This window comes from Mustela putorius, unplaced genomic scaffold (genome assembly GCF_011764305.1).
Source record: "Mustela putorius furo isolate JIRA1106 unplaced genomic scaffold, ASM1176430v1.1 tig00003871_pilon_pilon_pilon, whole genome shotgun sequence".
In the NCBI taxonomy this organism is placed as follows: Eukaryota; Metazoa; Chordata; class Mammalia; order Carnivora; family Mustelidae; genus Mustela; species Mustela putorius.
This window is the reverse complement of record NW_025422023.1, coordinates 2,083,371-2,110,632: the sequence shown is the minus strand read 5'-3', so window position 1 is coordinate 2,110,632 and position 27,262 is coordinate 2,083,371. Positions and strand designations below refer to the sequence as shown.

At 35.2% G+C, this 27,262-nt stretch overlaps 1 protein-coding gene across 2 annotated transcripts in view; it reads right to left on the bottom strand.

Moving 5' to 3' along the window:
- GRID2 (glutamate ionotropic receptor delta type subunit 2) overlaps nt 1–27,262 on the bottom strand; it is a 1,483,500-nt gene that overhangs the window by 250,231 nt on the left and 1,206,007 nt on the right. For both annotated transcript variants that reach the window (XM_004756063.3, XM_004756062.2), the window contains exon 12: nt 8,108–8,246. In XM_004756063.3, coding sequence (XP_004756120.1) covers nt 8,108–8,246 — 139 coding nt within the window. The remainder of the gene's footprint in view (nt 1–8,107; nt 8,247–27,262) is intronic.

Genomic DNA, 27,262 nt, shown 5'->3' with positions numbered 1-27,262 from the left:
TATCCCCAGGAAAAATTCCAAATTCTTCAACAAGCGTCATCATGCTTTTCAGGATTTTGTTCCGCTTCCCTTTTCTATTTCATTTCCTGCCACTCTCACATCACCTATCTCAATCCAGGAAGGAAATTAACAGATTTTGAACATCTGCCCCTTGCTAGACACTCTCCTGGGAATTTCATTTCTCTCTTGCTTTTGCAAATATTCTCCAGTAAGGCACCTCTTCAGTCTTTTGAAATTCATCTTTTGAGATCAAACTCTCAGATAATACCGCTCTGTTGCCTGACAGTTTTTCCCCCCATTTCCTCCCCCTTTCTCCAAGTTATTGAATTAAATCATTCATTTCCTGTGTTCACATAGCATTTCACAAATAAATCTATCATAGTTCCTATGTCATTAAATTCTATACTGCTCTGTCTCTAAATTGTGACTCAGGGATAATATCTAAATATCTTTTTAGACTCAATACCTATCATGCTGTGTATGTGTATGTGTGTGTGTGTATACATACATATGTATATGTATGTATATTCATATATACATATATGAAATATATATTCAGTTGAATTAAATGAATGAAGCTAATATATTTATTTAGTTTTTATAGTTAGAAATATCTCCATTTTCAAAAAGCAGGATTGTAATGATCTCTGAATAGGAGCTTGCTAAATATAGTTACATAGTTTTGTAGAGGCAAAGGAAAGAAAGAAAGAATTTCATTAGAGAGCACTTGCCAGTTCTACCATTCTCTCTGCACCAAGACCTGGTGACAGATTTAGATTTCTAAACCTAGGGCTAGCTCATAGTCTGTTGTGTAGCACTGAGAAAAACAACTGCTTAAATTTTTTTTTTTCTTTTCCAAATGTGAGCAAATGTGGATACAAAAGTCCTGTTATTGGAATGCTAAGGAAAAAGGGATTTCCTCCAGTGATAAGACAGAATATGGATCTCTTTTTGCATATACTTGGAAAGAAATTTATCTTAAATTAGTTTATTCAGTGACTACATGAAGTCAATATTTGTTTAGTCCAACCTCCAACATTTTGGTGAATGAATGCTTTAAACATAAAAATATGATGGGATTTTGGGATCCCTTTGAATAGACCCAAGCTTACTTATAGCCCCAGGAATTAAAAGACCTCAAGTTTCACCACCAAAGACCAATCCGATTCTAAAGTTATTAATGACTATAATTGTACAACTGTGATTTCCCTCATAGTTCTTTTTACCTTATGTAGGAAAGAAGTAGGTTTTTGAAAACTGCGACACAACAAAGACTAATGGAACTAATGTTCATAATGTTATTACCCAGTATTTACTCTGATATTACCTTCAAAATTTCACATACTCCATAACATCATTGCCAATTTTAGCCTGGTTACCAGTAGGAAAATGTACATTTCATTTGCTAGATATCTAAAAACAATTATCTACATGTTATTATCATTCGATCAGAATGAACAAGTCCAAATGTCATTAGAGTCTTGTAGAAATTGCCTATTTTTTCCTGTAGAAACTGAACTGTATACCTCAATATTACCCATTCCAACTTATCATCATCTGTCATATGACATCATATCAAGCAACAGAACATAGTTATCCTTGAAGGGGTATAAAATTAAACTTGTGGAGGGAAAATCCACTCTCAAATTTTAATTAATGGCAAGTGCCAACTAGAAGGTTAGATATGGATAAATATTTAATTTTGAAAAAGGGATAAATTTTGTAAAATGTATTCAGTTTCCCCAGAATAAATCTATTGGATTTCTCTTACCAAACTGTAAGTTTATTTCCAATATCTATTTAGAAGTAGCAGCTTTTTCCTAATTTCCCTTTCTATATTTTCATTGTTAGTATATAAGAAAACAACTGATGTCTTATTGCTGTTGCTGGGATTTCTAGTATTATGTTGAACAACAGTGGCGAGAGTGGACATCCTTGTCGTGCTCCTGATCTCAAAGGGAAGGCTGTCAGCTTTACCCCATTGAGGATGATATTCACTCTGGGTTTTTCATGGATAGATTTTATGAAGTTGAGGAATGTTCCCTCTATCCCTATCCTTTGAAGCATTTTAATCAGGAACGGATACTGTATCTTGTGAAATGATTTTTCTGCATCAGTTGAGAGGACCGTGTGGTTCTTCTCTCTTCTCTTATTGATTTGTTCTATCACATTGATTGATTTGCGAATGTTGAATCACCCTTGTATCCCATGGTAAATCCCACCTGGTCATGGTGGATAATCTTTTTAATGTACTGTTGGATCCTATTAGCTAAGATCTTGTTGAGAATCTTGGCATTCATATTCATCAGGAATATTGGTCTGAAATTCCCCTTTTTGGTGGAGTCTTTGTCTGATTTTGGAGTCAGGGTAATGCTGTCTTCATAGAAAGAGTCTGGAAGTTTTCCTTCTGTTTCTATTTTTTGAAACAGCTTCAGGAGAATAGGTATTATTTCTTTGAATGTTTGGTAGAATTCTCCAGGGAACCTGTCAGGTCCTTGACTCTTGTTTTTTAGGAGGTTTTTGATCTTGAATTTTTTATCTTAAATTGATCTTGATTTTTAGGAGGTTTTGATTGATCACCTCAATATCTTTACCAGATATTGGTCTATTCAAGTTGTCAGTTTCTTCCCAATTCAGTTTTGGAAGTTAATAGGTTTCCAGGAATGTCTCCATTTTGTCTAGGTTGTTTAACTTATTGGCATATAACTGTTGATAATAATTTCTGATGATTGTTTTTATTTCCTTGGTGTTAGTCGTGATCTCTCCCTTTTTATCCATAATTTTATTAATTTGGGTCCTCTCTCTCTTTTTTTTTGGATTAGTTTGGCCAATGGTTTATCGATCTTATTGATTCTTCAAAAAAACCAGCTTCTAGTTTGTTGATGCATTCTACTCCATCTCTATCTCATTGATCTCTGATTTAATCTTGATTATTTCTCTTATTGTGTGTGGGGTTGGCCTAATTTATTGTTGATTCTCCAGTTCTTTAAGGTGCAAAGAGAACTGGTGTGTTCTGGATTTCTCAGTTTTCTTGAGGGAGGATTGGATGGCTATGTACTTCTCCCTTAGGACTGCCTTTGCCATATCCCAAAGGTTTTGGACCAAAGTGTCTTCATTCTCATTGGTTTTCATGAATTGTATAAGTCCTTCTTAGATTTCCTGGCTGATCCAAACCTTCTTAAGCAGGGTGGTCTTTAGCTTCCAAGTGTTTGAATTCCTTCCAAACTTTTTCTTGTGGTTGAGTTCCAGTTTCAAAGCATTGTGGTCTGAGAACATGCAGGAAATAATCTCAATCTTTTGGTATCAGTTGAGCCCTGGTTTGTGACCAAGTAAGTGATCTAGTCTGGAGAAAGTTCTATGTGTGATAGAGAAGAATGAGTATTCAGTTGTTTTAGGGTGGAATGTTCTGTATGTATCTATGATGTCCATCGGTCTAATGTGTCCCATTCAATGCTCTTGTTTCTTTATTAATTTTCTGCTTGGATGATCTGTCTGTTACTGAGAGTTGTGTGTTAAGATCCCCTACTATGAATGTATTCATATCAATATGTCTCTTTATCTTGATTAACTGTTGTCTTATGTAGTTGGCTGCTCCTGTATTGGGGGCATATTTACAATTGTTAGATCTTGTTGGTGGATAGACCCTTTAAGAATGATGTAGTGTCCTTCCTTATCTTTGACTACAGTCTTTAGTCTAAAATCTAATTTATCTGATATGAGAATCACTACCCCAGCTTTCTTTTGATGCTCATTGGCATGAAAGATGTTTCTCCATCCTTTCACTTTCAGTCTGGATGTATCCTGAGGTTCCAAATGGGTATCTTGTAGACAGCATATGGATAGGTCCTGCCATTTTCTCCAATCTGCAACCCTGTGCTGTTTTATGGGAGTGTTTAGGCCATTCATGTTGAAAGTGATTATTGAAAGATACGTTTTTATTGACATCATCTTGCCTGTGAAGTCCTTGTTTCTATAGATTGTCTCTGTATATTTCTGTTCTATGTCACTCTTGGGTTCTTTCTTCTTTTATAGAACCCTCCTTAATATATCTTGTAGTGGCAGCTTGGTGGTCACCTACTTTTCTAAACCTTGCCAGTCTTGGAAGCACTTTATCTCTCCATCCACTTTGAATGTCAACCTTGCTGGATAAAGTATTCTTGGCTGCATGTTCTTCCCATTTAGTGTCCTGAATATGTCTTGCCAGCCCTTTCTGGCTTGCCAGGTTTCTGTGGACAGGTCTGATGTTATTCTGATGGACCTTCCTCTGTATGTAAGGAATCTCTTCTCCCTAGCTGCTCTGAAAGCTCTTGTCTAAAATTATGATTCGTCAGTCTCACAATCAATGCCTTGAGGTCTTTCCAGATTCATTGATCTTGGGAGGTGTTCTTTCTACCTCTAGGACATGAACGCTGTTTACATTCCCTAGACTGCGAAAATTTTCACCCCCAATTTGTTCAACTATATCTTCTAGTCTTCTCTTTTTCTCCACCCCCTCAGGGATCCCAATATTTCTGATGCTGGAACGTCATGGCATCATTTATTTCCCTAATTCTGTTTTCATGGCTTCTAAGCTGTTTCTTTCACGCCTCTTCCTGATCCTTTTTCTCTATCAGTTTGTCCTCTAGATCACTAATTCTATCTTCTACCTTGATTACCCTAGATGTTAGAGTATTTAGATTAGATTGGATCTCATTGATAGCATTTTTCAACCCTATAGTCAAACAATCTTTGACAAAGCAGGAAAAAACATACAGTGGAAAAGAGACAGTCTCTTCAATAAATGGTGCTGGGAAAATTGGACAGCTATGTATAGAAGAATGAAACTTAACCATTCTCTTACACCATACACAAAGATAAACTCGAAATGGATAAAGACCTCAATGTGAGGTAGGAATTTATCAAAATCCTAGAGAAGAATGTAGGCACTAACCTCTTTGACAACAGCCACAGCTACTTGTTCTAAGATATGTCTCCAAAGAGAAAGGAAACAAAAGCAAAATTGAACGTTTGGGACATCATCAAGATAAAAAGCTTCTGCACAGCAAAGGAAACAGTCAACAAAACAAAGAGGGAGAAGATAATTGCAAATGCCACTACAGACAAAGGGCTGATATCCAAGATCTATAAAGAACTCCTCAAACTCAACACATGCAAAACAGATAATCACATCAAAAAATAGGTAGAAGACATGAACAAACACTTCTCCAAAGAAGACATACAAATGGCTAACAGACACATTAAAAAATGTTCATCATCATTAGCCATCAGGGAGATTCAAATCAAAACCACACTGAGATACCACCTTACACCAGTCAAAATGGCCAAAATCAACAAGACAGTAAACAAGTGTTGGAGAGGATGTGGAGAAAGGGGAACCCTCTTATACTGTTGGTGGGAATGCAAGTTGGTGCAGCCACTTTAGAAAACAGTGTGGAGATTCCTTAAGAAATTAAAAATAGAGCTTTCCTATGACTCTGCAATTGCACTACTGGGTATTTAACCCCAAAATACAGATGTAGTGAAAAGAAGGGCCATCTGTACCCCAATGTATATAGCAGCAATGGCCACAGTTGCCTAACTGTGGAAAGAGCCAAGATGCTCTTCAACAGACAAATGGATAAAGAAGATATGGTCCATATATACAATGGAGAATTATGCCTCCATCAGAAAGGATGAATACCCAACTTTCGTATCAACATGGACAGAACTGGAAGAGATCGTGCTAAGTGAAATAAGTCAAGCAGAGAGAGTCAATTATCATATGGTTTCACTTACTTGTGGAGCATAAGGAATAACATGGAAGACACTGGAGATGGAGAGGAGAAGTAAGTTGGGGGAAATCGGAGGGGGAGACAAACCATGAGAGACTATGGACTCTGAGAAACAGACTGAGGGTTTGGGAGGGGGGGTTTGGTGAGCCTGGTGGTGGATATTATGGAGGGCACGTATTGCATGGAGCACTGAGTGTCATGGATAAACAATGAATTTTGGAACACTGAAAAAAAAAAAGTAGCAGCTTTTCCCCTCTCTCTAACTGACTTTTCTCTACTAGCTTTGTCCTTCTGGGTCTGGAGAAGCAACTTTGAATTTTGGGAATGAACATGTGCCTGGTATGTGTGCCAATGACATAGCAAAAATGAACTGAAAAAGATGCATTGACAAGCATTGTTTCATTTAGTGATGAGCAAATCTTATGGATATAAATGATTAAGGAGCATGACATGGATAGTATTGTAGGTTTTGTCTTTTCTAAGAAAAATTAAACTTTGGATTTTTCAAGAAAGTTTGACATTAGTTGCAAATAGAACTTTAAATGTTTCCAAGAAACACTGCCTGCAATTATGTTTACCAATGCAGCTGAGGCATGAAATTAGAAGATATCTTTAAGTTTGTGGAGAGAATCAGACTTCTCTTAACTCCTTTGGCTCTGATTTTTCCCCTTTCAAAATTAGTCTACTGATAAGATTAGAAGAAAGGGAGATTTATTATACCCACTGTTGGCTTTTAATAATGTGAGCTGGCATTAGAAAGAAATAATTTTTTAAGAAATGAAGGCTCAGTTATTGTGGATTGTGGAACTATACCTGTGGGAAACATCATGTGAAATTATGATCTTTTTCCATTAGGTTTTACCTTTAGAGAAACCTTATGGGTGTAAAAATTTGATAGAGGCTTCTGATCCCAGTGCTATTGCATAAAAGTCAAGATACAAACTAATGCTGGCAAAGCTGGTAACGATTAAATAGTTCGTATACACACACACACACCATGAGGCCTGCAACCCCAGGGAAGCAGATCAGGCAAACAAACTGTAAAAACCATGCTACATAAGGAAAAATTTCAGTGGGTAAGATATGGATTGGTATTGGATTGACATGGGTTAGATTTCTAGCTCTGACACTATTGTTTATGTGGTCTTGAGAATTTATCTTGCAAACTTCTGTTTCTTCATCTACTTTCAGTAACTGGATGAAATAATTAACTGTCTGTCATGATTATTAGTTGAATTTGGGGTTTTCAATTTTGTACCACAGGCAATTGAAAAAAAAAATCCTACTTCTTTATAGATCATTCATTCTTGGTTTTATTTTTAGTATTGTGTTATAATAGTTTTGTGGCTATTAATGGACTTCATTTACAACATTTCTAAAGGGAAGAAGAACTCTGATGTTTTCCTTTAAGGATGAATTAAATCCCTACTGAATTCCTTAACAAATCTAATTATTCATAATTTTGAATTGTCAGTTTTGTGGAGAGTGAACGTTCTTCAATTCTAAGATGATTCATGCTATCTTATTTTTGGACAAATAAAACATTTTCAGGAAAATGTTTCTGAAACAATACACAGAACTTTATGTTCTTATAAGGCAGAAGTTGTACTGTGGTGCTGCTAGTATGGCATGAACCCACAGAAGCAGAACTAGCTGTGCTAGATCACAGGCCTTTGGGCTCTCGGAGCTCGTGGAAGTGGCCATCATGAACGGAGGCATTGACTTCGGTAACTTTTAGGATTTGAGTAAGTGTACCATAGTTGGTGGTAACTCACCACTTGCAGCTAAACAAGCAGCAGTAATAGTTACCACAGTTACTATGACATTAGCTATAATGTAATGAAAAAACATTACATTATGTGGTTTTCTTTCTTGAGAGATTCTTTTACCTCTCTCCCTCACACCCCTACCTCCTTCTCTCTCTCTCTCTTTCCCTGTCATTTATCAATCATCTAATGTCTAACCAACTATTTCCTCAGTGCACAATGGAGCAGACTCAAGACAGAAACTGGTATTGTTATATATATTTTAATATGACTCCTTTTCCTTCCCTTTTTATAACATTGCCCAAACATAGTCATACTTTGTGGAAACTGAAACACTGAATATGTATTTTTCTTCCAGGAAAATGTGGGAAACAATATTAGAATTATACCCAGAATTATACTTTATAAAAAATGTTCTACCAATATAGTGATCCTTGCATATCACAAAATTAAGCCTTTATTCAAAAGAAGGGTGTAGATTTATTATCAGATACTTTTTATTTATTTAAATAGTTTTGGCTACTCAACATTCCTCAAACCTTGTAGCTACTGAAATCTTTGTCTACTTACTGGATGGAGCTTTCGATGCGGGTAATAGTGAGGAAAGCAGCAAGATTTGCTGTGTAAGATGAGATGACAATCAGTGCAAATAGCCACCAAGCCCCCATCATCATTCGAGTAGCCAGAGTTGTGTATGGGACCTCTCCACCTGTGGAAAGAAGCAAATAGAATAAAATAACATCAACATGTATTTATTGAGAATCTGAGGTCTTACACTGTCAATGCCAAATTAGCTTTTAAGTAGTGAAAAATCTTTTGACCTAACAACATTGGCATGGATTTCTGTATTTTGGTTATATTTATTACTTCATATTTAATTCCCTTTTATGATACTATGTAAGACCCAGCCAAAAAGAAGCATGATAATTAGTAAAACTTATTTCAATGATACTTCTTCTACCTTCTTGTTCAGCCCTAGAATTAATTACCCTCTTATTATAACCACAGATAGCTACTTTATTTTCAATGCTTCATTATTCAGTGGTTAGGTGCTATCAATACTATTATGTCTATATTTAATACAACTTTTCAGATTTCTACTTCAATAAATAATATTGAAAATAATTTTTGGTTAATTTCTCTAGGATCATAGATATTTTATATATATGTGTATCTCTCTCTCTATATATATTATATAACATAATATATATATATAATTACTTTTTATTGATATCATATCTTCATTAACTATTCATCTACTGATGGATATTTGGCTTGTTTCTATATCTTGGCTATTGTAAATAATGATGCAATCAACATAGGGGTACATATACATTTTTAAAATTAATTTTGAAAAATTCCAGTATAGTTAACATAGAGTATTATATTAGCTTCAGACATATAATGCAGTGATTCAGCAGTTCTATACATTACTCAGTGCATATCATGATAAGTTTACTATTAATTGTCTTTACCTATTTTACTCAATTTCCCACACACCACCCCTCTGGTAACAATCAGTTTGTTCTGTATAGTTAAGAGTTTGTTTCTTGTTTTATCTATCTCATTTTTTTTTCTTTTGGTTGTTTGTTTTGTTTTTTAAATTCTACATATGAGTGAAATAATATGGTATCTGTTTTTCTCTGAGTAACATTTCACTTACCATTATACTGTCTAGCTCCATCCATGTTGTTGTAAATGGCAAGACTTCATTCTTTTTTATGGCTGAGTAATATTTCATTATATATATACATATGTGTGTGTGTATATATATATGTAAAATTTGTGTGTATGCCACATCTTTATACATTCATCATCATCATAATGGACAGTTGGGTTGCTCCCATAATTTGGCTATTGTAAATACTGCTACAACAAACATTGTGGTGCATGCATCCCTTTGAATTAGTGTTTTAGTATTTTGGGGGTAAATACCCAGCAATGCAATTACTGGATCTGAATTAGTGTTTTCATTTTCTTTGGGTAAATACCCAGTAGTAGAATTACTGGATCATATGATATTTCTATTTTTAATTTTTGGAGGAACCTCCATATTGTTTTCCAGAGCAGCTATACCAGTTTACATTTCCACTAACACTTCACAAAAGTTCTCTTTCTCCACATCCTTACCAACATGTTATTATCTTTTTGATACTGGCCATTCTGACTGGTATGAGATATCTCAGTGTGGTTTTGATTTAAATTCCCTGATGATGAGGGGAGGAGTCAAGATGGCGGAGAAGTAGCAAGCTGAGACTGCTTCAGCTAGCCGGAGATCAGCTAGATAGCTTATCTAAAGATTGCAAACACCTGAAAATCCATCGGCAGATCGAAGAGAAGAAGAACAGCAATTCTGGAAACAGAAAAACAACCACTTTCTGAAAGGTGTTTTCTTTTTTAAAAAATTCTTTTCTTTTTGTTTTTTTTTTTTTTTCTTTCTTTCTTCCTTTTTGAACCTCTTTTTATCCCCTTTCTCCCCACTCACGATTTTGGATCTCTTCTAATTTGGTTAAAGCATATTTTCCTGGGGTTGTTGCCACCCTTTTAGTATTTTACTTGCCCCTTCATTTACTCTTATCTGGACAAAATGACAAGACGTAAAAATTCAACACAAAAAAAAGAACAAGAGGCAGTACCGAAGGCTAGGGACCTAATCAATACAGACATCGGTAATATGTCAGATCTAGAGTTCAGAATGACAATTCTCAAGGTTCTAGCCGGGCTCGAAAAAGGCATGGAAGATATTAGAGAAACCCTCTCGAGAGATATAAAAGCCCTTTCTGGAGAAATAAAAGAACTAAAATCTAACCAAGGTGAAATCAAAAAAGCTATTAATGAGGTGCAATCAAAAATGGAGGCTCTAACTGCTAGGATAAATGAGGCAGAAGAAAGAATTAGTGATATAGAAGACCAAATGACAGAGAATAAAGAAGCTGAGCAAAAGAGGGACAAACAGCTACTGGACCACGAGGGGAGAATTCGAGAGGTAAGTGACACCATAAGACGAAACAACATTAGAATAATTGGGATTCCAGAAGAAGAAGAAAGTGAGAGGGGAGCAGAAGGTATACTGGAGAGAATTATTGGGGAGAATTTCCCCAATATGGCAAAGGGAACGAGCATCAAAATTCAGGAGGTTCAGAGAATGCCCCTCAAAATCAATAAGAATAGGCCCACACCCCGTCACCTAATAGTAAAATTTACAAGTCTCAATGACAAAGAGAAAATCCTGAAAGCAGCCCGGGAAAAGAAGTCTGTAACATACAATGGTAAAAATATTAGATTGGCAGCTGACTTATCCACAGAGACCTGGCAGGCCAGAAAGAGCTGGCATGATATTTTCAGAGCACTAAACGAGAAAAACATGCAGCCAAGAATACTATATCCAGCTAGGCTATCATTGAAAATAGAAGGAGAGATTAAAAGCTTCCAGGACAAACAACAACTGAAAGAATTTGCAAATACCAAACCAGCTCTACAGGAAATATTGAAAGGGGTCCTCTAAGCAAAGAGAGAGCCTACAAGTGGTAGACCAGAAAGGAACAGAGACCATATACAGTAACAGTCACCTTACAGGCAATACAATGGCACTAAATTCATATCTCTCAATAGTTACCCTGAATGTGAATGGGCTAAATGCCCCTGTCAAAAGACACAGGGTATCAGAATGGATAAAAAAACAAAACCCATCTATATGTTGCCTCCAAGAAACACATTTTAAGCCCGAAGACACCTCTAGATTTAAAGTGAGGGGGTGGAAAAGAATTTACCATGCTAATGGACATCAGAAGAAAGCAGGAGTGGCAATCCTTATATCAGATCAATTAGATTTTAAGCCAAAGACTATAATAAGAGATGAAGAAGGACACTATATCATACTCAAAGGGTCTGTCCAACAAGAAGATTTAACAATTTTAAATATATATGCCCCCAATATGGGAGCAGCCAACTATATAAACCAATTAATAACAAAATCAAAGAAACACATCAACAATAATACAATAATAGTAGGGGACTTTAACACTCCCCTCACTGAAATGGACAGGTCATCCAAGCAAAAGATCAGCAAGGAAATAAAGGCCTTAAACGACACACTGGACCAGATGGACATCACGGATATATTCAGAATATTTCATCCCAAAGCAACAGAATACACATTCTTCTCTAGTGCACATGGAACATTCTCCAGAATAGATCACATCCTCGGTCCTAAATCAGGACTCAACCGGTATCAAAAGATTGGGATCATTCCCTGCATATTTTCAGACCACAATGCTCTAAAGCTAGAACTCAACCACAAAAGGAAGTTTGGAAAGAACCCAAATACATGGAGACTAAACAGTATCCTTCTAAAGAATGAATGGGTCAACCGGGAAATTAAAGAAGAATTGAAAAAAATCATGGAAACAAACGATAATGAAAATACAACGGTTCAAAATCTGTGGGACACAACAAAGGCAGTCCTGAGAGGAAAATATATAGCGGTACAAGCCTTTCTCAAGAAACAAGAAAGGTCTCAGGTACACAACCTAACCCTACACCTAAAGGAGCTGGAGAAAGAACAAGAAAGAAACCCTAAGCCCAGCAGGAGAAGAGAAATCATAAAGATCAGAGCAGAAATCAATGAAATAGAAACCAAAAAAACAATAGAACAAATCAATGAAACTAGGAGCTGGTTCTTTGAAAGAATTAATAAAATTGATAAACCCCTGGCCCGACTTATCAAAAAGAAAAGAGAAAGGACCCAAATAAATAAAATCATGAATGAAAGAGGAGAGATCACAACTAACACCAAAGAAATACAAACTATTATAAGAACATACTATGAGCAACTCTAGGGCAATAAATTTGACAATCTGGAAGAAATGGATGCATTCCTAGAAACATATAAACTACCACAACTGAACCAGGAAGAAGTAGAAAGCCTGAACAGACCCATAACCAGTAAGGAGATTGAAACAGTCATTAAAAATCTCCAAACAAACAAAAGCCCGGGCCAGACGGCTTCCCGGGGGAATTCTACCAAACATTTAAAGAAGAACTAATTCCTATTCTCCTGAAACTGTTCCAAAAAATAGAAATGGAAGGAAAACTTCCAAACTCATTTTATGAGGCCAGCATCACCTTGATCCCAAAACCAGACAAGGATCCCACCAAAAAAGAGAGCTATAGACCGATATCCTTGATGAACACAGATGCGAAAATACTCAACAAAATACTAGCCAATAGGATTCAACAGTACATTAAAAAGATTATTCACCACGACCAAGTGGGATTTATTCCAGGGCTGCAAGGTTGGTTCAACATCCGCAAATCAGTCAATGTGATACAACACATCAATAAAAGAAAGAACAAGAACCATATGATACTCTCAATAGATGCTGAAAAAGCATTTGACAAAGTACAACATCCCTTCCTGATCAAAACTCTTCAAAGTGTAGGGATAGAGGGCACATACCTCAATATCACCAAAGCCATCTATGAAAAACCCACCGCAAATATCATTCTCAATGGAGAAAAACTGAAAGCTTTCCCGCTAAGGTCAGGAACACGGCAGGGATGTCCATTATCACCACTGCTATTCAACATCGTACTAGAGGTCCTAGCCTCAGCAATCAGACAACAAAAGGAAATTAAAGGCATCCAAATCGGCAAAGAAGAAGTCAAATTATCACTCTTCGCAGATGATATGATACTATATGTGGAAAACCCAAAAGACTCAACTCCAAAACTGCTAGAACTTATACAGGAATTCAGTAAAGTGTCAGGATATAAAATCAATGCACAGAAATCAGTTGCATTTCTCTACACCAACAGCAAGACAGAAGAAAGAGATATTAAGGAGTCAATCCCATTTACAATTGCATCCAAAACCATAAGATACCTAGGAATAAACCTAACCAAAGAGACACAGAATCTATACTCAGAAAACTATAAAGTACTCATGAAAGAAATTGAGGAAGACACAAAGAAATGGAAAAATGTTCCATGCTCCTGGATTGGAAGAATAAATATTGTGAAAATGTCTATGCTACCTAAAGCAATCTACACATTTAATGCAATTCCTATCAAAGTACCATCCATCTTTTTCAAAGAAATGGAACAAATAATTCTAAAATTTATATGGAACCAGAAAAGACCTCGAATAGCCAAAGGAATATTGAAAAAGAAAGCCAACGTTGCTGGCATCACAATTCCGGACTTCAAGCTCTATTACAAAGCTGTCATCATCAAGACAGCATGGTACTGGCACAAAAACAGACACATAGATCAATGGAACAGAATAGAGAGCCCAGAAATAGACCCTCAAATCTATGGTCAACTAATCTTCGACAAAGCAGGAAAGAATGTCCAATGGAAAAAAGACAGCCTTTTCAATAAATGGTGCTGGGAAAATTGGACAGCCACATGCAGAAAAATGAAATTGGACCATTTCCTTACACCACACACAAAAATAGACTCAAAATGGATGAAGGACCTCAATGTACGAAAGGAATCCATCAATATCCTTGAGGAGAACACGGGCAGCAACCTCTTCGACCTCTGCCGCAGCAACATCTTCCTAGGAACAACGCAAAAGGCAAGGGAAGCAAGGGAAAAAATGAACTACTGGGATTTCATCAAGATCAAAAGCTTTTGCACAGCAAAGGAAACAGTTAACAAAATCAAAAGACAACTGACAGAATGGGAGAAGATATTTGCAAACGACATATCAGATAAAGGACTAGTGTCCAGAATCTATAAAGAACTTAGAAAACTCAACACACAAAGAACAAATAATCCAATCAAGAAATGGGCAGAGGACATGAACAGACATTTCTGCAAAGAAGACATCCAGATGGCGAACAGACACATGAAAAAGTGCTCCATATCACTCGGCATCAGGGAAATACAAATCAAAACCACAATGAGATATCACCTCACACCAGTCAGAATGGCTAAAATCAACAAGTCAGGAAATGACAGATGCTGGCGAGGATGCGGAGAAAGGGGAACCCTCCTACACTGTTGGTGGGAATGCAAGCTGGTGCAGCCACTCTGGAAAACAGCATGGAGGTTCCTCAAAATGTTGAAAATAGAACTGCCCTATGACCCAGCAATTGCACTATTGGGTATTTACCCTAAAGATACAAATGTAGTGATCCAAAGGGACACATACACCCGAATGTTTATAGCAGCAATGTCCACAATAGCCAAACTATGGAAAGAACCTAGATGTCCATCAACAGATGAATGGATCAAGAAGATGTGGTATATATACACAATGGAATACTATGCAGCCATCAAAAGAAATGAAATCTTGCCTTTTGCAACAACATGGATTGAACTAGAGCGTATCATGCTTAGCGAAATAAGTCAAGCAGAGAAAGACAACTATCATATGATCTCCCTGATATGAGGAAGTGGTGATGCAACATGGAGGCTTAAGTGGGTAGAAGAAGAATAAATGAAACAAGATGGGATTGGGAGGGAGACAAACCATAAGTGACTCTTAATCTCACAAAACAAACTGAGGGTTGCCGGGGGGAGGGGGTTTGGGAGAAGGGGGTGGGATTATGGACCTTGGGGAGGGTATGTGCTTTGGTGAGTGCTGTGAAGTGTGTAAACCTGGTGATTCACAGACCTGTACCCCTGGGGATAAAAATATATGTTTATAAAAAATAAAAAATTAAAAAAAAAAATTCCCTGATGATCAGTGATGTTGAGCATATTTTCACGTGTCTTTTAGCCATCTCTATATCTCCTTTTGAAAAAGGTCTATTCAGGTCCTATGTCCATTTTTTTTAATTGGCTTATTTGTTTTTTTGGTGTTGAGTTGTATAAAGTTACATAAAGTTTTTACACTGCTTAGAGTTGTTATCACAAACATGAAAGAATATTTGTTGAATTTCATTTATCCATGGCATAAAATCTTCAACTTGGGTAATTCAAATATTCTTATGGAATCCCCCCAAATTATATCTGCACTTAGAAATCAAGTGTTAAAAGTAATAGGACTGTTGACTTCCAATTCTAGTAATTCAAAACAATAACTGACAGCAACTAGACAAATTATACATCTCATGCATTTCAGAACTAAAGAAGCATTTAAAAATTAGAAAACCAAGGTCCTAGAGAAGAAGATAACCCAGAAATATGACCTGGTATCTAGAACTGCTTTCCCTTGAGATATAAATGCCACTTTAACAAAAAGAAGCTAAGAGACTGAGAAGGTAAACAGTGCTTTTGAAAGCTTTCAGAACTTTAATAATTAGAGCTTGAGTCTTGCCATATGGAGGTAGGTGGGACAGAAAAAACCAGAAAATACTCATTTACTTGGAAACCAATATTACAATTGTATGAATCCATGGGTCAAAGAAAAATCACAAGAGAAAAATATTTTAAAGTTGACAATAATAAAAATATTGCATACCAAAATTCCTTAAATTTTAAGAGCTAATGAGATGCAGCTGAATTTGTGTTTTGAAGAAATGAAGTGGCATGTTCAAAATATTGAAAGAAAATAACTGCCAGCCCAAAATTATATATACAATGAAGTTTTCCTTCAGAAATGGGGGAATAAAGACTTCCAGAAACCAGGGCTGATGAAATTTATTACCAATAGACCTGCTTTACAAGAAATGCTAAAGAGAGCTTTCCTAGTGGAAGTGAAAGTACACAAATTCTCAATATAAAACCTTAAAAGTATATTGTAAGGGGCACCTGGGTGGTTCAGTTGGTTAAGCAGCTGCCTTCAGCTCAGGTCATGATCTCAAAGTCCTGGGATCCAGCTCCATATAGGAGCTGCTTGGGGAGAGCCTGCTTTTCCCTTTCCCTCTGCCTGCTGCTATGCCCACTTGTGCTCTCTTTATCTCTCTGTCCAACACCCCCCACCAAAAAAACCCCTCCAAAAAAGCTTAAAAAAATATTGTAAATCTCACATGTAATGGTAAATTTATAGTCATAGTTAAATTTTGCAATGTGATACCAGTGGTATATAATTCAATTAAAACTCTAAAAGTCAAAAAAACTAACATAGTAAAAATAATCTATAATAATTTACAATAATAATAAAAAACTAAAATACTCTATCATTATTTACACAATACTGAAAAATGTAGTTGTAACCGAAAAAACCTAAAGTATGAAGGGGAAGGGAGGTAAAAGTATAAAGTTTATAAATTCTATTGAAGTTGTTATCAGTTTAAAATAGTGTGTCATAAGCTTAAAAGACCTCCTGGTAACCACAAAGAAAAATCATGTAATAATTATACAAAAGAACATGATAAAGAAGTGAAAGCATAGTGATACCAAAATACATCAAAACATATAAAAAGATTGCAGGATAAGAAATATGGACAAACAGATCTATAAAACATTCAGCAAACAGTGAGAAAAATGGAAATAGTAAGTTATTACCTATTAAAAATTTATTTAAATGTGAATAGATTAAGTTTTCCAAGTAAAAGACATAGAATAGATGAATGGACAAAAAAAAAATCAAGATCCAGAAATATGCAGTCTAAAAGAGGCTTATGTTAGTATTAAAGACACATAAAATGAGACTGAAAAAAAAAAGAATATTTCAAGCAACATTGATAACAATAACAAAATTCAGACAAAAAAGACTTCAAACTAAAAATGATAAAAAGAAACAAAAAGGTCATTATGTAATGATGGGGGGGTCAACACATCAAGAAAATAAAACAAATACAAATATTTATGTGCCCAGCACTGAAACATTTAAATCTGTAAAGCAGAAACTGAGTTAAAAAGAAATAAAAATTAATACGGTTGTAGGTAGAGACTTCAATATCTCTCTCTTAACAATGGATAGATCATTAAGACAGAGAATCAATAAGGAAACAGTGAACTTGAAAAACACTGTAGACTAAGTAGACCTAACAGAAATAAAGTGAACATTTTATCCAAACAGCAGCTACACATCTTTTCCAGTGCACAAAAAAGATTTTCTACAATAGAGTATATATTAGAACACAAAACCAGTCTTAGAAAATTTAGGAAGATTAAAATTATACCAAATATCGTCTATGACCACAATGGCATGAAACTAGAAATCAAAACAAGAAGAAACCTGGGAATTCATGAACACACGGAAATTAAGCAATACTGTCTTCAACAACCAATGAATTAAAGAACATATAAAAGAAGAAATAAAAAAGGTTTCTTGACACAAATGAAAGTGGAAATACAGTATACCAGAGCTTGTGGAATACAACAAAAGCAATTCTTAGAGGCAAGTTAATATCCATAAACACCTCCATGAAGAGGCAAGAGGGACCCAAATAAACAACCTAGCTCTATGTCATAAGGAACTAGGAAAAGAAGAAACTGAGCCCCAAATTAGTAGAAGAAAAGAATAAATATTAGAGCCAAAATAAATTAAATGTGGAAAAGCAAAACAATTGAAAAGACTAACCAAACTAAAAGTCGACTCTTTGAAGAGACAAACTGAATTGACAAACCCTTAAATAGAATAAACAAGGGAAAAAAAGAAAGAACCCAAATTAGTATAATTAAAAATAAAAAGGAGACATTACAACTGATACCAGAGAAATTCACAGTATCATAAGAGGCTACTATGAACAACTATTCACCAACAAACTAGACAATCTAGAAGAAATGGAAAAATGCTTAGAAATGTGTATAATTTTCCAGGACTGAATCAGAAGAAATAGAAAGCCTGAATACACCATTCACTAATAAGGAGATTGAGTCAATAATAAAATATCTTCCAACAAAGTAGAGCCCAGGGCCAGATTGGTTCACTGGTGAATTTTACCATACATTTAAAGAATTAACACCAATCTTAAAACTCTTCCAAAAAATAGAAGAGGAGGGAATCCTCTCAAACTTATTTTAGGAGGCCAGCATTTTCTTGCACCAAAAACAAGAAAGGATGCTACTGGAAAGGAAAACCATAGGCCAATATCCCTGATGAATACAGATGCAAAAATCCTCAGTAAAATTGTAGTAAACCAAATACAGCAGCACATTAAAAAGAATCATTCACCAAGAAAAGTGGAATTTATCCCTGGACGGTAAGAATGGTTCAACACATGCAAATCAATGAAAGTGATACAAAACATTAATGGAATGAAAGAAAATAATCATGTAATTATCTGAATAGATGCAGAAATGCATTTGATAAAATTCAACATCTGTTTATGGTAAAAATTCAACACATTAGGCACAGAAAGTACATATCTCAATATAATAAAGGGCATATATGACAAGCCTATAGCTAACAACCTACTGAATGGTAAAAGGTTGAAATTGGGAACAAAATAAAAGGTGACCACTCTCATTATTTCCAGTCAACATAATATTAGAAGTCCTAACCAAAGCAATCAGGCCAGGTAAAGAAATAAAAGCTTTCAAAATTGGAAAGGAAGAAGAAAAATTTCTCTATTTGCAGATGACACAATTTTATATATAGAAAATCCTGAATATTCAACCCAAAACTATTAGATCTAATCAAGAACTTCAGTAAAGTTGCAGGACACAAAATTAAAATATGAAAATCAGTAGCATTTCTATACATTAACAACAAATTTCCTAAAAAATAAGGAAAGCAACTTCATTTACAATATCCTCAACAAGAGTAAAATACTGAAGAATAAATTTAACTAAAAAGATGAAAGATCTGTACTCTGAAAACTAAAAGACATTGATGAAAGAAACCAAAGAAGACACAAAGAAATGGAAAGGTATCCTATGTTCATGGATTAGAATTAAGACCGTTAAAATGTCAATAATATGAAAACCCCTCTATAGAGTCAATGCAATTCCTAGCAAGATTCCAATGGTATTTTTCATAAACATATATTTTTATCCCCAGGGGTACAGGTCTGTGAATCACCAGGTTTACACACTTCACAGCACTCACCAAAGCACATACCCTGCCCAATGGTATTTTTTAAAGAAGTAGAAAAAAATACATTTAAAATTGATATGGAACCACAAAAGACCCCAAATAGCCAAAGCAATCTTGAGAAAGAAGAACAAAGCAGGAGGCATCATACTTTCTGATTTCAAGCTGTACTATAAAGCCATAGTCATTCAAACAGTATGGTACTGTTTTGGCATAAAAACCGACATATAGAACAATGAACAGAACTGAGAGACCAGAAATAAACCTATGTACGTACAATCAACTACTTTTTAAAAAAGATTTTATTTATTTGACACACAGAGAGAGATCACAAATAGGCAGGTGGGGAGGGGGTGGGGGGAGTGGGAAGCATGCTCCCTGCTCAGCAGAGAGCCCAATACAGGGTTCAATCCTAGGACCCTGAGATAATGACATAAGCCAAAGGCAGAATCTTAACCCACTGAGCCCTCCAGGTGCCCCACAATCAATTAATATCTGAAAAGGGATCAAAAACACTCAGTGGAAAAAAAAATTCTTTTCAATAAGTGGTGCTAGAATAATTGGATATTCACATGTAAAAGAATGAAATGACTATATCTTAACACCACTCATAAAAATTCACTATGAATGGGTTAAAGACTTAAATGTAATATGTAAAACCATGAAACTCCTAGAAGAAAACTTAGAAATAAAGTTCCTTGACATGGGTCTTGCTAATTTTTAGATATGACACCTAAAGCACAAGCAACAAAGTCAAAAGTAAACAAGTGGGACTACATGAAACTTAAAAGCTTCTACACAGCAAAATCAACTATGAATAAAGTGAAACATACAAAATGGAAAAAAAATTGCAAACCAAACATCTGATAAGGGTTCTTATAAAAATATATAAAGATCTCATATAACTTGATAGCAAAAAATAAAAATAACCTAAATAATAACTGGGGAAAGGACCTAACTGAAAAGATGCTCAACATCACTAGTCATTAGGGGAATGAAAATGAAAATTGCAATTGCTGGGTCATAGGGCAGTTCTATTTTCAACATTTTGAGGAACCTCCATGCTGTTTTCCAGAGTGGCTGCACCAGCTTGCATTTTCCCACCAACAGTGTGGGAGGGTTCCCGTTTCTCCGCATCCTCGCCAGCATCTGTCATTTCGTCACTTGTTTATTTTAGCCATTCTGACTGGTGTGAGGTGATATCTCATTGTGGTTTTGATTTGTATTTCCCTGATGCCGAGTTATATGGAGCACTTTTTCATGCACTATTGGGTATTTACCCTAAAGATACAAACGTAGTGATCCAAAGGGGCACGTGCACCCGAATGTTTATAGCAGCAATGTCCACAATAGCCAAACTATGGAAAGAACCTAGATGTCCATCAACAGATGAATGGATCAAGAAGATGTGGTATATATACACAATGGAATACTATGCAGCCATCAAAAGAAATGAAATCTTGCCATTTGCGACAACATGGATGGAACTAGAGAGTATGATGCTTAGTGAAATAAGTCAAGCAGAGAAAGACAACTATCATATGATCTCCCTGATATGAGGAAGTGGTGATGCAACATGGGGGCTTAAGGGGGTAGGAGAAGAATAAATGAAACAAGATGGGATCGGGAGGGAGACAAACCATAAGTGACTCTTAATCTCACAAAACAAACTGAGGGTTGCTGGGGGGAGGGGGTTTGGGAGAAAGGGATTGGAGAGGGGATGTGCTTTGGTGAGTGCTGTGAAGTGTGTAAACCTGGTGATTCACAGACCTGTACCCCTGGGGATAAAAATATATGTTTATAAAAAATAAAAAATTAAAAAAAAATTGCAGTGAGGTAATTACCCCATGCTTGTTAGATTGGCCATCATCAAAAAGATAAGAGATAACATCATCAAAAAGATAAGAGATAATAGATACTGTAAGGATGTGGAGGGAAAAAAACCCTCCTGTACTGTTGAGGGAATTGCAAATTGGTGCAGCCACTATGGAAAACAGTATGGAGATTCCTCAGATAATTAAAAACAAAATTGTCATAAGATCCAACAATACCATTTCAGGGAATATATTCCCTGAATATATTGAAAAAATATCTTTACCCCTATGTTCACAGCAGTGTTATTTAGAATAGTCAAAACATGGAAAAACTCTTGTGTCCACTAATGGATAGATGGATAAGAGACTTGTGCTCTTTCTATATAAAATACCTACAATGGAATATTGTTTATCCATGAAAAATGAGGAAATCCTACCACTTGTGACAACTTGGGTGGAATCTGAAGGCATTATGCTAAGTGAAATAAGTGAAATAGAGAAAGACAAATATTATATGATCTTACTTACATGTGGAATGTAGAAACAACAACAACAACACACACACACCCCTCATATAAAACTACATCAGATTTGTGGGGACCAGAGGCACAGGATGATAGGAGGGGGAATTAGAAGAACTTGTTCAAATGTACTAACTTCCACTTACAAAATAAATAAGTACTAGAGATAAAATATACAACATAGCTACAGCAAATACTAATGAATCATAACAAAAAAAGAAGTTGAGAGTCCATCTTAAAAGATATCATCACAAGGATGTCCTTTTTCCTGTATCTATATGATTATTGTGATAATCATTTCACAATATGTGTGAATCAGTACATCCTGCTGTATGCTTTAAACTTATACAGTGATGTATGTCAAATATTTTTCAATAAAAAAAGGTCATTGGAATTCACTGCATCAGCACTATAAAGTAGAGAAATCCTATAATCATTTTGGTAGATGCAGAAAAGGCACAGATAAAATTTAGTATCAGTTTTTCTTTTTAAACAAACCTAGAAATAATCCAGCCAACTAGAAATAAAAAGATTGTTCTTAGTTTTGCAAAGAGACTTTTCAGAAAACCTGTAGCAAACATCATTCTTATTAATAAAATAAATAAATATATATATTTAAAGATTTTATTTATTTGAGAGAGAGAAAAAGAGCCAGAGAGAGCACAAGCAGGGGGGCAGAGGTAGAGGGAGAAAGAAGCTCCTTGCTGAGCAAGGAGACTGATGTGGAACTTGATCCCAAAACCCTGGGATCATGACCCAAGCAGAAGGCAAATGCTTAACCAACTGAGCCACCCAGGCACCCCCAAATAATTATTTTTTAGAGACTCTGTTAAAGGCTACAAGTTGTTACCATTTGTATTCCATTGAAGGTACAAAGTGTAGTGCAACAGCCAAATGGCAACAACAATAAAAAAAAGAAAATAAACTTAAGAATTGGGTAAAAATGAAATAGAAGTTGTGGATTGGGGCTAGTAGGAATATTTATGTAGAAAAGCTGAGATAATATAGAGTAAATTACTATTGTTAATGTTAGTTGTCAGTTTACTATGGTACAGACTCAATATTCAAATTATACTGCAAGAAAATCTTAAAATATGGAATTAAAAATATATGCCATTTGCAATAGCATTGGAAATATCAAATAACTAGGAATAAAGATGTAAAAGCTCTCTACATGAAACTCTATTAACTTTCTTGACTGAAATAATATTAAATAAATGGATGGATATATCATGTTTATTGATCCAAAGACTCCATATTATGAAGATATAAAAAGTCTTTTCAAGTTGATCTATAGATTTATAGAACTGTCAATCCAAAACTTTCAGGTTCTTTTTGTGAGAGAGACAGAAAGAGAGAGAGACTAAAATGCTGAATATAAAATTTATATGAAATTGCAAAAGAATAAAAATAGCCAAGACAATGATCAAGAAGAAGAAAAAGCTGACTAGTCAGCTGAAGTCAGATGGTCTAGCTGACTATAGCTGTATACAGTAATTAAGACAGCGTGGCATTTATGCAAGGATAGACCATATCAATGAAAATTATCCATGTATGCATAGACACTTGATTTATGCCCAGCTGGCAAGGCAATATATAGAGAAAGGGAGGTCTTTTCAGAAAGTACTACTAGGTCAACTTGGATATACATGTAAAACATAGTAAAACTTGTCTCCTAATTTACAACATGCACAGAAATCAATACTAAATAGCTTATATATAGATATATAAACAGTAAAACCTCTAGAAAATAATATAAGAATGTTTTTAGTATATCCATAAGATATATGGTAGCAAAAGATTTCTTAAACAGAGTACAAAAGATCGATAGATTTGACTACAGTAATACTCTGTAGTTCAAAAGATATCACTAAAAGAGTGTAGGTAAGTCACAATAGAAGATCTTTGCCATACACATATCTAACCAAAAAAACTTCTATAAATCAGTAAGAATAGAACAGACAATAATTAGAAAAATTGGCAAGAGTCTTCACAAAAGAAGACAAACATAAATAAGGGTGAAAATGTGGCAACCTCATTAGTTATTAGGGATATACAAACTAAAAGAAAAATGGAATACTACTAACAGAACCACCAGAATGATTAAGGTAAAGAAATAGTATCAATTGTTGGCAAGGATGTGGAGTTACTGGAGTACTGTTGGTGGGATTGTAAATTGATTCAATCATTTTGATAATTCGGCAGCATCTCTGAAAACTACTATATGCTTTTCTTAAGACTCAGCAATTCCACTTATTAGGTATATACCCCAAAGAGGAATATGTGTACCAAGAGACAAGCATAGGAAAGCTTCATAGCAACGTTATCCACAATAGCCTCAAACTGGGAACAGCCTAGATATTCTTTGAGAGTAGAATGCATAAATTATGTTATATTCATACAATGGAATATTGTACAGAAATGAAAAGAAACAGATTTCATTTAGGCATAGCACCATGGATGGATTTCAGAAACTAAATGTTGAGTAAAAAACAAACAGAAGAACCGCATACTGTATTATAACTGTTCAAATATAGGCAATGTGAATGGGAGGGCTGGTAATCCTGTAAGCGGTTACCTTTGGGAATACACAATTAACGGTTGAGACAGGGCAATGGGGGCCATGTTCTATCTTTTTCTAGGTAGTAATTACACAGGTGTTCCATTGTTGGTGGTAATTCAGTGAGTTGTACACTTAAATTTTGTACACTTTTATGTATGTAAATAATACTTCACAATAAAACTAAGGAATAGAAGAAAGTAAGGAGATAGAAACAAAGACCATTTTTCCTTTTTTTTTTTTTTAATTTCCCCTCTGTCTCCACAATTTGGAAAAAAAAAAAAAAACAAACTTGCCTAGATTCAGGATGCTAGAGGAGACCATCAGATGGAAGACAAAAAATTATCTATTAAATCAAAAACACAATCCCACATGGCTAAAGTATGGAGAATTTTGACCACCAATTCCTGACATTTCAGGAAGAAATTCCTGACATTTCTGTAGAAGCATGTGGGATTTGTATTTCCCAGAGTGACACCTATGCTATAGGGAAAAATCTTAACACAGATTTGAATGTTTATGTGACTGGTTTGCTACATCAAAAAATGTATCAAACCTTGCTACTGTATATATAATCTTGCTTACAGAAGTAGTTAAAAAGATAAAACAAAGTTTTTCCCCCAGGCAAGATTATAAAACTTGATATTTTCACCTGAGTCAGGCAAAATTTTGTTGCTCTAAGTCTTATTCTGTGTGAATATGTATGTATGCATCTGTGTGTGTACCTGAAAATATGGAAGAGTGATCATTTAAGACTCTCCAATTTGGTTGTGTGGTATCAGCTTCTCATAGATTTTAAAACTCACAGAGTGTTTATTATATAAATCTTGGACTATGGTACTCTTTTATGAAATGTGATTTTAAAAAATTAAATTATTACTTTTCCTTATAAACATTTTTTTAAATTGGATGCTTATTGGAACCAGGTTCTTAGCCAAATATATAAACACTCTTATAGCAAATAGGAAATTTCCAATATTATGGGTGACTGAATATATTCAAGTAAACTGGCTAATTGGAGTGTTAATTTATATTAAAATGTTTCAGACTTAGAAAAATCACAGTTTAGAAAATATAAAGGATATTGTTAGCAATTAGCCATTGCCAGGGCAATCCCATTTAAGGGGGAGAAAAAATGTACAACTCTCCTAAATGCTTAAGGTATCTATGTCACATTTATATACTAGTCAATTCCTTGGAACTCATTCATAAATAGTCAAATTGACAAACTGGCTGAGGCTAGATATGAAAGTGCTTTAATTCTTTCTCCTTTAGTAGAGGGTGCAGGGGTAATAAGAAGGGGATTGTGAGATACAGGTAAGATTTGCTGTTGGCCACAGCACAATAGGTCTACTGTTTGAATCCATTTGCAAGGTAGGGCAGGTTTCTACAATGTGGCATGTCTAAAGATTTTATTTATTTATTTGACAGACAGAGATCACAAGTAGGCAGAGAGGCAGGCAGAGAGAGAGAAAGGAGGAAGCAGGCTCCCTGATGAGCAGAGAGTCCGATGCAGGGCTCAATCCCAGTACTCTGGGATCATGACCTGAGCCGAAGGCACAGGCTTTAACCCACTGAGCCACCCAGGCACCCAACAAGGTGGTACGTCTATTACTGCTACAAAAGTTAGCTTTAGGTAGTAAAGAGGGATAATGTGAAATCATATTGTGTTATGGTGTGAAAGTTGGGCCATTTAAAATTATCTTTTGGTATTTTCTTACCATGGCAAGAACAAAGCTTCAGCTTGCAGATAGTGTCTTTGAAATTTCGTATCTACTTCTATAAAGGTAAGGAAAATCTTAAACTCTCTTTGACAGAAAACATAATCTAACTAGAATTTAATAATGTTTCAGTTGAATTACACTTACTTTTTCTATTTAATGTGAACAACACTGCTTTTCTATTTGTATCGGCAAATATAACATTCATTAAAAACAACTTTGACCCCTCTAGAGTCTCATTTTCAAAGACTCTACTCTCCTATGCCATCATCTATCTTTTTTGGTCTGTTTTTATTTTAATCACTGGGTGCTCAACATCATCTATCTTTTGATCTTCCTTCTTCCATCAAGTCCAAAGACTCACAAACAAATGCTGCAATGAACACAGGGATGCCTATATCTTTTTGAATTACAGCTTTCATTTTCTTTGAAGAGATACCCACTTATGAAATTGCTGCATCACATGGTAGTTCTATTTTTAATTTTTTGAGGGACCTCCATACTGTTTCCCAGAGTGGCTGGACTAGTTTGCATTTGCACCAACAATGCATGAGGGTTCTTTTTTCTCCACATATATGTCAGCATTGTTCTTTCTTTTTGATAGTAGCTTTTCTGACAGGTAGGAGATGATATCTCATTGTGGTTTTGATTTCTATTGAGGTTTTCATGTGACCATTGGACATCAGTATGTCTCCTTTGGAAAAATGTCTCTTCAGAACCTCTGCCCATTTTTAAACCAGATTGTTTGTTGTGGGTGGTATGGATTCTTTATGTATGTTATATATTAATCCCTAATTGTATATATTATTTGCATATACCTTCTTCAATTCAGTAGGTTATCTTTTTATTTTGTTGATGGTTTCCTTTACTGTGAAGAAGCTTTTTAGTTTGATGTATTCTCATTTGTTTATTTTTACTTTCATTTCCCTGACTTTTGAAATCAGAACTAACCAAACCAAGCCAAACCCACAAAACATTGCTAAGACAGATGTCAAGGAACTTATTGTCTGTTTTCTGCCAGGAGTTTTATAGTTTCATGTCTTATGTCTAAGTCTTAATCCCTTTTAGTTAATTTTTGTATATGATGAAAAATAGTGGTCCAATTTTATTCTTCTGCATGTAGCTGTTAAGTTTCCCCAACACCATTTATGGAAGAGACTGTCCTTTTCCCATTTTATAATCTTGCCTCCTTTGCTGTAAATTAATTGACCAAATATGTGTGGGTTTATTTCTA